Here is a 13149-nt window from a genome sequence, read left to right as displayed (position 1 = left end):
GTGTGTGTGTGTGTGTATGGAGTTCAAAAACTCGTTAATCAGGGAAGCAAATGAAGGGAAAACTGAATGGCTGATCCAGATTGTAACCTGCACTAAATAAATTGGTCCTGACTCTGGACTTAAACACTGAGACAGTGTCTGCTGCTCTCACATTGCCAGGAAGCGTATTCCAAAGGGACGATTCAAAAATCGATGCATAACAAGAAAGCCAACTCATGCAGCCACAACCCGCTCCACATTTAGGTTAAAGGCCTTTCTATTTCTGTGTTTTGCCTCGCTGCGCAAACTTTGCACTGTACAGACAGGCAAGGTAGGTCACTTGTCGAGAGACGAGAGAAGACGAGGTGAAGGGGCTGAGTGTGTGCTATGTCTGTCTCTTTATCTGCACAGCCAGAGCAAATAATGGCACTTGAAAGCCTCCCTGTCACCACCGTATAATTTAAACAAGACTGTACGAGGCTGTGTCAATCAATAAGATTACATAAGGCAGCGAGCAGGGATATTGTTTTTAGAGCTTAAAGCAAAGTAATGCATTGAAATGAACTGATGTGGAGCTAAATTATTGTGATTAATTAGCTAATCATATGAGCTTTATCCGCAGAGAGGAGAATTGTGTAATCATGTCATGCTTGACCCTATTGTTCATTTTTGGTAACATAATTGATGGGTTGAGTAGATAAAAATATGAGCTGTGGTGTGTGTGTGTGTGTGTGTGTGTGTGTGTGAGAGTGAGTGAGAGAGAGAGAGTGAAAGAGAGGGAGTGTTAATGAAACTACAAACATGCAAGCAATCATGTAGTGGTAAACTATATCCAGCCAGCATTATTAAGAAAAATCAATTATACTTTCAGAAAAGCATCTATTTATGCTTTTCCTTCAAAATATCCTATCTTCATATGACTTCAGTTGGTTTGATACTACTGACTATGATGTATAGTCAGATATATGTCAGCATCAAAAGGTGGGTCAGTTGGGTTTATCCTCCACTACATCCCTGCATGCAAGTTTCATTTAGCAGCTACTGTGATTTTCAAAATCACACTAATCTCAGTCAAAAATGATGATGGGCCAGACAGTGTTTTATATCAGGTCCACACCTGAAAGCACCTTTCTTCCTGGCTCACACACTGTATGGCACAGTGCACTCTTTTAATACAGAGTCAATGAATCATAATGCAGGACCCACTTTACAGTACTCCCTACTCTCATGTCTCTCAAGCTGAAGTGGCAGACACACTCTTACCTCTTACTCTTGTGTGTGTGTGTGTGTGTGTGTGTGTGCGCGCGCGCGCACACGCGCGCGCGTGTGTGTGTGTTAATATATGGAGAACTCACCCCGGGCGTCATTCCAGAAAGGAGAAAAACAGCCACTCACTGGTCATTTTGAAAAGAACATTTTGACTCGGCTCAGTATTCTGTATGAATGTAATGCTTTTTATGGATCTTTGTCCCAGAGCACTTAGGGCCCGATAGATAATGGCAGCAAAAAGCAGGCCCAGGGTGACAGCAGCTTGAGAGGGAGCCATTCTTTTAGCACAGGTGGAAAGTAGTTTTTTGTGAAAAAGGGGAGGAGTGGGCCGTCATTTGCAAATAGGTTACAGTGATGCATGTACAGTACATCAGGGGTCGGTGCAGTGCAGCATCATTAAGACACGCTGAGAATCATCAGTAACATACATACTGAATAGCACCTCTACTGCATGGCAACAGTACACAAGCATACACACACTCACACTGCTTTAGTGATAAGCTGAAGTCAGTCGGACACATCGCTCAACACAATATATTCCCCCGGTCAGACGCAGATGAGCACACACACACATCAGGCTAGTGCATCTGCTTCGAAACCCGAACCGTGACTGGATTCACCTTCTATAGGGAGATAGATTTGATTTTATCTTAATATTAAAGCTGCGCGACGCGTCAGCGGCACCAACTGGCAGCGAGAGGTAACGGTTTGAATTTTGAAGATTCAATCCTGAAATCCTGATCAGAAATCCTGTAAGGTGATGTCAGAAAACGTAAAAAAAAAAGAACGGGGGTGAAGAGGTTCGGCCGTTGGTGAGTCCAGCTTTCTCTGGACGGAGCGCTCACTCACTGCTGTTTAGGACAGTGGTTCTCAACGTGGGGTCCGGGGACCACCAGGGGTCCTTGACAGGGTTCCAGGGGGTCCCCAACAAATTGATGAATTGTTAAACTTCACCATTATTTCATTTACAAGAAGTTAACACAATTAGAGAATGTAAAAGATAGTTTCACTGTTATCTCTCTACCTACAATACAGATAGTCATGGAATTCAGGACAAAATCATATCTGACAAAATATCTGGTTTAGGAGACAGTTTGGATTTCATTCTTAAAGTAATCATCCACAACTTTTTCATATAAATAAATGCCGAATAAAAGCCCATTGCTTTTAGGAGAGCTTGGCTGCCCCTGCTCCTCTCATACTTTGAACTCCGGTGTTGAGGAAGGGGACAGCGTTGCTTGTCCAGATTTTCCCTGTGACCTTGTGGAGAACGTTCTTCCCAAGTTGGAGAGAACAATCTTCTCATGAAAGTCAACAGAAACGCTTCCTTACAGCTTGAGATGGACTGCTGTTCATTTTCCATCTGTTTCAACTGGTTCCGTCCTATAGACTATTAGACTAGGCTATAGCGCTGCACAGTGCTACTAATGTGCCACTGTTAATCAGTCCAATCAAGGAATATTTTTAAAGCGTAATGGTTAATTTTTCTAGAATTTGTGCTGTTACCTTTTGGGATCTAATACAGATTGCAAAAGTTTAAAAAAGAAGCAGTATTCCATCATGGAGAAAAGCCTTGACACGTAATTGGATTGGGGATATTTCCCCCTTAACCCCATCTCAGCTTTCCACTGGGCTGGGTTACTCCAAGACAATCTCACACACCAGTAAAAATGTCCTTCTTCATTACATATTAACCGTTACTCACCACGCATTGTGATTGGCTGAGAGACATTTGAAGCAGTGTCAACAACATACTGTTTTGCATGTTTTTCAGTTGGGTAGCGGAGCCAAAAGTGTATTATGTCCGATTTTAAGACATTATATTTACATTTTAGGGATTCAATTCATGATCATTTCCACAGTGATTTACAAGGAATGCAACAGCAGAGCTTAAATTCCTAGATTGCCAACATTACAAGCAACCAACAGTAAGAATATTATGCTTATAGTAATTTGCTAAGGTGTATTTTTCCAAGCTGATTCTGCAACACTTCCAAAATTGCCGCTGATCAAATAGATTGTGTCTCTGCCTGTAGTCTAACCTGAGGTGCCTGCTATCTTATTTGCATTAATTGTTTTGTGATTCCTGGTGTATTTTTTAGTTAAGGATTATGAACAGCATTCTCTGTGGGTGTAGAAAACTTTAGCAGCTAGGAAATCAACACTCAAAAGTGCCTGTCTCTCTCTGCTCATCCAGAACCCCCGCTATGATCGGCTGCTCCTTCGTGGTCGATCGGGAATACTTCGGAGAGATCGGTCTGCTGGATCCCGGCATGGAGGTCTACGGAGGCGAGAACATCGAGCTCGGCATGCGGGTGAGGCCCACGCCAGTTACTGAAACGCATTCAGACTGGGAGAATACTTTGATGCAACTTTTCTTTTTGAAACCAAATTAAAAGGCAGCGTTAAGCAGGAGAGGAAATTGGTGAGAGAATTGCCGCAAGGAGAGTTGGGTTTTTTTTAATGAGACGTTCCTTCAAAGCTGGGGGGTTTTGTGTGCAGTTCCACACCGGGAAGGCCAGTGTAATGGAACACAAAAGCCGTAATTACAAATCCAATATTTGGGAGGGTAATATTCAGATGAATAGTCCTGGTGGGAATGATTTGTGAAATCTATATTCAGACTTTGGAACAGCTTATGATGAAGTTTCCTTATGTTTCCTAGCCTGCGGGGTACAGCTTAAGATACAAAACCCAGGGGCGTCAACAGAAGCCATGATTAAACTTTGCAAAGTTAGAATTTCTTAGATGGGGAGTGGAGGAGAGAGAGAGAGAGAGAGAGAAAAAAAAATCCCCTTAATGCAAATCTTTAGCCAACCCAAAGGCTCTAAAGCCTGTATACGGAAAATGTAAATCTCTTTTGCTGCTGCTTTGAGTTGAATTTAACGCTTCATGTGAGCGAGAGGGCTTGGTGAAGAATTGGTTAGCGTTTAAATTCAGAAAATGTTTCTCTCCAGCCGAGTGGAACCGCTCCGAATCTAAACTCGCTCCTCGGCTTATTGGAATGAGAAGTGCTCGAAAGATCCCGCTCCCTCGTTTAACGTCATCCTCGCGTCCATTTAAAAAAAATCTCGAGATGGCGTGAACGGTACCTCAGAAGTGTCGGCCGCCTTTTGAGAAAGGCACTTGAGCGGCAGCCGGAGAATAGATCTCGGTCTACAGATGGCCGCCGCGCTTTATTGAAGCCGGAGACATTTAGAGTTGTTGATGACCATTTCAGAGCCTCTCATAATTCCAAATAGGCCCGAGTGGCTTTTACCCCACATCAATAGCAAGTTCCTCTCGCCATCAACAACGACACAATCGCCTAGCCCTCTTGTGTCTTTATCCAGCGCTTGTTCTGCTATTACCATAGCGCAATGACTCATCATTATGTATTATGTGCCAGCCGCCAACGGCCTCCCCCAAGGTTACATAGTGTTTTCTTATTCAGTAGAGCTGCTTATATGTACCTAACAAACCATGCAGCTGAGTTAGAGGCGGTTCGTGGGGGAGATCAATTCAGCCACAGCCGCTAAATAAAGTCAGAACGACTCTATTAAAGCGTGTGATATAGCATAATGGTGAACTCTGCTTTCTCCTTTGGCTCGATCACACCAGCTCCTCATCGACTCTCGTCTCTCTCACTATGGAATATTACCTTCTGATTCACGAAGTAGCACAAAAGCCGGGGTGAATGCGCCCTCACACAATGCCGCCGCAAATGCAATTACCTCTTTCTGCTGTTAGGCCCACGCGTGTGGAAATGAAACACGTGCCGCAGAAAGGGAGCTATTCAGCACATGTACAAGCTTGAATGGGTCCGCAGTCAACAGCCCCCCCCCCGGACCATTCATACTGTACAGCCGCTAATGGAATGGAGATGGGCTTCTGGCTCGCGGAGGGCAATTACTCCTCTAAGGGTACGGCGGCTCGGGCAGCTCATTGCAGCGCCGGCTGAGGAGTTGTCATTTGGGATCGGCTTGATTGACAGGAACATGTTTAACAATTAGCCGGGACGGCTCTCGGCAGCCCGGCCTGCCCAGGACCGTCGCGCTACGGGGGGCTGATGAAAGGCGCGGTTCACACGGAAAGGTTACGGCGTATTTATAATTTACCGCGAGTTGCGCGCTCGGCTCCCAGGATCCAAGGCGCTGGCCTCTTTGTAAGCAGAAAGGAGGCTGGGATGTGTGCGGCTGGTTGTACACAACGCTGTGTGCAGTGGTGATTGTTTTCCTTTTGTTTTGTTTTTTTGGAGTAAGAATGGAAGAGAATAAAATAAAGCCAAGGGAAGGGAAACTAGATCAGAGACCTCACTGGAGGTTTCTGTGTCTTCATGTGTGAAATAATTTACAATGAGTGAAAAGAAATGAGCAGAGAGAGAGATAGCAAGGCTAAACTGTGGAGGGCAAACACACAGATATGTAAAAGACCTCTCTAGTATGATTCAGTGTAGGATACATACTTCATCTGCAGCCATACTGTTGTTTGACACACATTCTATCAGCTTGACATCTGAATAGATTGCAGTCTCTCAAATCGTTATTATATATTAGCCAGAATCAACTGAGATGTATTCGCACTGTTATTGTATCAGCTGCTGATGGCGATGAAGCTCGTTCAGCGGCATAACAGAATTAATAAAGCAATTTACACTCTTTTGCTACATCTGCCTGCGACGCGTGAATTGGATTTTTCAAATTTCTAAACCTTTGTTCATGCCATGTCTGAAAAATTAAAACTCTGCATACCGCAAGGCTGAGTTTGCAAACAGAGAAAAATGGTTAGGGATAGAAATGATGAATTCTGCCAGAAGTGTCAATACAAGTTTATCTTGTAATGCGTCTCTCGCCCCGCCTCGCCGAGGCTCTGCTGATATAGCATCTCAGGAGACCAGAGCATTGCCTTTTATTTTCAAGTTCCTTTGGGCATGGGTATTATACTGTGGTAGTTCTGTCCTCAAATATAATCCTACATAAAATCCATCGAGGGTCGACCCTGGTGCCGGCGCACTTGCTAGCAGCAATGAAACCCAGTGTGGAATGAAGGCGTTTGGTCAGTTTACAGCACACAGCGGAGAGAGAAGATGGGAGAGAGAGGGGAAGACATGCAACAGGAGGTTCATGAGGTGAATTTGAATCGGTCCTGGTGAGCATACGGTATGCGCTGGGGTTTGACCGATATGGGTTATTGAGGGCCGATAGTGACACCGGTATATATTGAAGCTGCCAATTGCCAAAATTTATTGTCAGTATTTAAAAAAATAAAAATGTTTATTATTTGAAAACTTTCCATCCATTAGGACTTAATGAGGAGATGACACTTAACTGTTTTTTTTTTGTTTTTTTTATGTAGATTTACTTAACTTAACTTTTCTCTGCCCAGCTTTGCCACTGTCATAGGACTTGTGTCATGTGACACTAACGGGCATTGATTGTTCTATATATAACAGGTGTGTGCCTCCATTCTAAGAAGCAAACAGACTGATGATGGTCTAGGACTGACAAGTTTTTTTGTTTTTGCACTGTTTCTCTCACCATGGAGCACTTTTTGTATTAAATGCTTTATCAGTAAGACTCTTTTTTGCCGACATTCCCTCTTTAAATCAGTGTGCGAGTTTCTGCATCCCCTATCTATTCAGTATTTTCAAAATACAAAAAGAATTGAGTGATTCTTTTCTATTCTTGTCAGTGTGGATAAGCTAATTAAATTATTTTAGGGTTAGCAGCTCTTTAAAGGCAGGGTGGCCCACTGCACTCACATTACTGCCTTTAAATGAAAAATGCATCTATAAAAAACATAACTGAACTAGTAAATTAATGAATAAAACAAAAAATAAAAATAAAAAATAAAATACAATTTCATTGCAGGTTTTATAGACTGTTGTAATGAAGCTGTGGTCAGGTGGGTGTGGTACTACTTACTATACAATGAATTTACATCATGAACATTTATGCCAGCCTAAAAAGAAGGGTCAACTCTATACCTCATATGCTATTCCATAAAAAGAAAGGTAAACTGGGTCTAGGTGGGTTTACCCCATACCAGGAAACCACTCAACACAGCAACTCACTTGCTTTCTGAACTCCATCAGACTCCATCATAACAATCCAGTCACTTCCAAATTCAAGCAAACTCAAGTGTGATCTCATCGGGTGGCCTGCTGGTCTTGACAACCATTAAAAAACTCAACAGGAACTCTTTTCTGAAGTAATGAACCACAAACCTTTACCGTGGTTTTTGTTTTTTGGGTTGGTTCTGTCTCCATAGCCACCTGGGCCGGGCCTTGAGGCATCCGGTCATAATCTCTCTGTAGTGAGGAGAATGGAGCTAATTAAAGTCTAGCTGCACCACCAGCTAGCAGACAGGAGAGGGACGTAATTACACTTCACTTGGTCCCCTCAGCATCCCAAGTGGAGTTATTACAGTTTGATGATATTCATTTTTTTAAAATTATTTTATCCTTCATTTTTGTTTCAGTTTAGCAGTTCAGTTACATTTCAGATGGCATTTATTATTTTGGTTTAGATTTAAATGTTTTGTTAATTTCCAGTTTTATTCACTATGGCTCAAAGTTTGAGTATTTTATATTTCAGACGGCATTTATTTTTATGACCTGTCACCATGGTACATGGTATGCAGGACATTACATCGTCATGGTGGCGTCTGTCTGTCTGTGTGTAGACACAATAACTCAAGAACAATACATGCTATAAACTTCCAAACTTCTAAACCACAGGTTCCCCCTATAGAGCAGATGATCTGATTAGATTTTGAAGCACCTTGCTGCATAAGTGTGCATGTTAATGTGCATGAAAAATGGCAAGACATTAGGCAGCTTAAGTGCTTCTTGTTTTTGGTTTGGTTTTTATTCTTCATAAATGTTCAGTATAGGCAAAAAGCCACAAAAAAAAAAAAATATTTAGTTTTATTTAAAGTAGTATTTAAAGTATTGTAATGGTTCATGGTTAATCTGGGCCTATTCATCACAAGAGAATTCTGGCTCCAGTTGCCAAAACCCAAAAGACTAAAACTGAAAAGAATTTGGGTTGATTTATATTTAATTTGTTAGTTTTGAAGGCAGGCACTATGTCTCAGTTTCACTGCCTTTTTTCATTAAGTGCAGTTTGTATTTTTATTTAGTTCAGTGAACAGTTTTTCATGCTGAATTTTTGTCTTAGTTTTAGTTAAAGGAAAAATCCACCCTAACACTGTAAAAAACAGCTATTGGTGATGTACCTTGCATTTCTGTGCTCATTTTGTTGCTTGGTGGTGTAATTTTCTTATATTCCCATGGATAACTGGCCAAAAGTAGATGATGTGACGTCACGTTGAGATATTTCCAGCTCAGCTACAATGGAGTTTGATAGGAGAAAATGTTTCAGCGATCTAAAACATTAACCATAAACTTCAGGTTTTAGCATCAGTCCCTCAGAATCAAAGAGTGAGGGCTTCTTTCGAGAGCCGCCATTTTGCACCAAGAGACGTTCAACAATCATACAGGGAGAAATCCATCGTAGAAGAGGAGAGAGACCAGATTCTCCACCCACAGGAGCCTCAATAGACCACAATGGCCCTGGTGGCTATTGCTGCTCATGCTAACTTATTCCAAACCACTGTTGCCAGAAACGTAAAACAGACAGACAGCAAAACAAACATTTATTAATATGAAAATAGTAATTTCAGGCTTTAACTGTAACAACCCAGATCCACAGTTACCGGTCAACCAGATAATTAAACAGAGTTCATCTAATGCTGCCTGCCACTCTCATTTTACAGTACATGTAAACTTTTATTCCGATGGTAACTTCTCTCTGCTTGATGAAAAAAACAAAACTAACTGCGAACTCAAGATGAGTTACCATTATTTCTGGTGATTCAATAACAGGTGCTGCTTCAAAACAGTTGGTCAGATGTTGCTCCTAGTTTGTTCTGAGAACATCTGTCTCACTCGTAAAAATATGAAACCTGGACACTTTAATACACTTGGTTAACCTCAAGCCATCTGGATCTGCAGCAAGCTCATGCTACAAAAGGACTCAGAGGAAGCCAGCAAACTCCAGATGGCTTGCTTTGTTAAAACTAGGAGTTTTTACCATACATTGTAGCATAATTGTACTCGGTTGTATAGTTATATGTGTCTATATGATTATATATTTCACTTATGAGATGTTGAAGTAGTGGGAATTGTATTGTGCAGGTATATTTCATTCTTGTATTAATTGTCAAGCTTTTAATACAGGGACTGATAGTATATTACAACTAAACATGGCAGATATTTTGAGACCGACTCACTTATGGTGAGTTCCCAAAACCTTATTTCCCATCCACAGTAGAAGCAGTCACCTTGGAAAGGGCAGGAGAGTCGTTACGAGGCGGCATTAAGCCCCGGCCATCTGTGGTCACCGGCCATTCTGGCAGCTGCAAAATCACCGCCGTGCCCGCGTGTCCATCAAGCAGCAAATGACGGAGGGCGCTGACCATATGTGAGCCCTCTCCGACAAACCGGGTCATTCCGAAGATGCGTTGCAGTTTATCAAAACGGCAAAGACGAATGCGGAGAATTATCGGGTAAACGCCACAATGAGGAATGCTGTTGGCGCAAAACCTGATCTCTTAGATACAGTACATCATGTATTGACTTCTTGATATGTAACTCTCATGTGGCTTTCCTCTGCTGGCCACCGAGTCGCCTCCCCGGCACGTGAACGATTAATTCTCTCAGAATACTGTGACATGGGAGGAGCCATCTGCTTCTCATCAATACGCCCTGTGTAAAGGTAACAATAGAGGAGAGCATCAGCTATTGATCAAGCATTTGTCTTTTTCAATGCCTGCATTATTTAGTGGCTGGATCAATCTGTTGGGGTTTAATGGACTGAGAGTTACTTACTCCATGGTTCATTATTGTATGTTCCAGTCTGCATCTGTCCCAGTGGGGTGGGGGGTACAAGAGTGAGAATAGATGCAAGTGTAAAAAATGATCAGGTATTGTTTCAATCGAATTACTGCAGCTATTGTTTGGTTTTACTGGAGTGGCTCTGCATATGTTCTGCGTCAGCGTGGCGTTCGGTAGAGCAACATTTAAAAACATGTTTCTGCATCTGTAGATAATTCAACCGGAGTTACGGCGTCTTGTTATTTTAGGTCGAGCCGATCCGGGCTGTATCAGTAATTCATGCTGCAACAGATTGTGCGTTTGGAAAAGCATACTGAACGTCTCCCCCCTTTAACAATGACACGTAGCCTGCTCCTCGGCCCGGAACAGCGTTTTTGAAGAATGGCTCCGACTTACCGAGCGTCAACACACCTCGGAGAGGAGCTGCTTCGGCGTTCGGGGCCAGAGGGACAAGTAATTAGACAGACCTTGTCACAGCGCACCTATTATTCATGTGTATCATAAACTTCATTAAAGACCCCTTTCAAGAGTGACTGCAGTTACTCCCACCTTTCCTTAAGCACATTTTGACAAGGTAGTTAAGATAATTTAAGATGGATTGTGCGTTTCACATCGTCCTGCTACTCAGGGCTTATAAATTGAATAAAAATGGCAAAGCATCAAAGCTCTCTCTCTCTCTCTCTCTGGGGAATACCAACATCAGGAAGTATCGCAAACTTTAACAAGCACAGATCGGCTCATCCCACTCATTATCTAAGTACTAGTTAATCTGTTCATGTAATTGCCTCTGTTGGATGCCTCAGACTTATTTGGCAGAAAATTTGAAATGATCTGACAGGGCCGAAACATTTGAAGAGCGGTAAGACGCAGCGATTGGGCCGCACCACTGCACCCAGTCAGCGAGCATATCAAAGGAAAGAGGCAGCGACGGGATGGAATTAGCTTTTGACAGATGGGACAGTTAAAAGGGGCCCCGGCATCTACATCTCGCCATCGACGTCCTCCGTCTTCTGGATGTATGAGAAGGAGAGGCAGACAAAGAAAGCATGAAAAGGAGAGACGGGCCCCAGGGAGCGGCTAATATCCAGGCTGGCGATGGAGGAGCGAGCCTTCAGTTCCCAAACGCTTTGAAACATCACTCATCATAGGAGGAGGCTTCAGAGGAAGAGGGGAGGGGAGGAGCTTGACACGGCAATGTTTTAGTCCGAAATGAGATGTCCAACAATGGGGTACAAAGAGATTTGGAACGCTACTTGATCCCAGAAATGGCCAGAGCAGGAAGCAATCAACAGGTTTTCTCTGGAATGGATAGTACCAGATTATATTAAAAATGAAAGAAGATCTGAGGCATTCTGCTGTGATGAACAAGAGTGAACAGCCTTTATTTCAGATTGCCAACTGAATAGTTAAAAATTGACTGGCTGATTCCAACTGAAATGCGTCAGTCAGATTTTAAAGGTGCATTAAGGGTCAGAGCAAGTTCCCTGTGACATAGCACACAATCACCAGTTGATTGGGTTGTTGATCAATACCAGTGACTCAACTATTACCAGGTGCAACTATGGAATTAGGTCCCCCCCCCACACACACACACACACACGCATTTTCAACGGCTCAAAGATGACGATGCGACGAGTGTTACAAGACATTTCGTTCTAAAGCCAAAAAAAGGAAAAACACTATTATTTTGCATGGTGATATATCACTTCTTCACTAGACGTTACTGTTGGATCTCTGCTCTAATTCAGCTAGCTTACTTGTTCTATTGTGAAAATGTGAATTCACTATTTATGTCAACTACAAAATTCATCACTCACCGTAAGCAACAGCTTACAGTGGCCTGTCGATGTTGCAATTCCTTGTTTGCCAATGGAGGTTGGTAAAAGTCATAAATTACTTAATGCCCCTTTAACTATTCAATCGCCAATGTGAATTAAAAGCTTTTCACTTTTGTTCATCACAGCGGAGTGCTGCAGATCCTCTTTAATTTTTCATACACCGCCATTTGAAAATAAATGACGCCCTGAAGGACTCTTACAAAATGATTGTTGGCATGAGAGTGAAATAGCATTGTGATTATGTGGGTCGCACAAAATAGTTATGTTTTTGATAAAATTGTCTGTGTTGAGTGATGAATTTTGGGTATTAAAATGGAGACGGTGCGTTCAAAGCCCTTCAGATTATAATAGTACCTCTGTAGCTCCCTGTTGGTATTCCAGTCGCTCACACAACAGCTTAGGAGACGGACTTACTAAGTGTTAACAATGTGATATTCACAGTTGGACCTGCCAGCACAGATGCTAACAGAATGGGAAATGAGAGTTTATGTGAATGCACAGACAATGCACAGATAGTAACACCAGGGCTGGTGCTACAGCAAGGAGAGAGGTTGTCTCCAAGCCTATTATGATTGCCTTGTCTGTGCTTAATAACAATCTTGTATGATTTTGTTATCAAACTGTCAGGACTTGGATAGCTTGACACCCAACAGGGAGCTCAAATTGAATCTTCACAAGTCACCCTGTCGCCAAAAATCAAAATACACTGGCTTGATGCTTGTCTTTCTTTCCGTAAACTAAAAAAAAAAAAAATGGATGTGAGGAGATATGAACATGCAGCCCGGATGCTCGGCGCTCCTAATCAGCATTCCCTGGCATTTCTTTGAAACGGATGAGTCTTTTTGGGATATTACCCTGCAAAGAGACGTCCCTTGGGTATAGAGATTCTAGAGGGGCGAGCATTTCAATTAAAAACAGGGAAGTGTAAAATTCCCCAGACACAACCGAGCGCACACACAACTCATTATCTCAAGTGGCTAGAACAAGTCTGGGGATGGCTTTCATCCCAGTTAATTGTGAAGATTTCGGTGCGAACTGTATGTACGCCCTGTGACACCGGTCTGCTGAAAGATCCACCTGGCTTTATTTAGAATAGATAAAAGGCCTTCCAATTCATTTGTCATCCACTGGTGTCCATTGATGGTTTTACAGTGACATTATACAGCTTTTTGAAGCCTGCACAAC

The 13149-nt window shown here is 42.5% G+C and overlaps 1 protein-coding gene across 1 annotated transcript in view; it reads left to right on the top strand.

Annotated features, from left to right (window-relative positions):
- Positions 1–13149, top strand: part of galnt9 (polypeptide N-acetylgalactosaminyltransferase 9) — a 74419-nt gene that overhangs the window by 39469 nt on the left and 21801 nt on the right. Inside the window, exon 6 of the mRNA XM_071918670.2 lies at positions 3446–3563. Within this exon, the coding sequence (XP_071774771.1) occupies positions 3446–3563 (118 nt within the window). The remainder of the gene's footprint in view (positions 1–3445; positions 3564–13149) is intronic.

This window comes from Centroberyx gerrardi, chromosome 8, assembly GCF_048128805.1.
Source record: "Centroberyx gerrardi isolate f3 chromosome 8, fCenGer3.hap1.cur.20231027, whole genome shotgun sequence".
Classification (NCBI taxonomy): domain Eukaryota; kingdom Metazoa; phylum Chordata; class Actinopteri; order Beryciformes; family Berycidae; genus Centroberyx; species Centroberyx gerrardi.
This window is presented reverse-complemented; position numbering and strand designations above follow the sequence as displayed.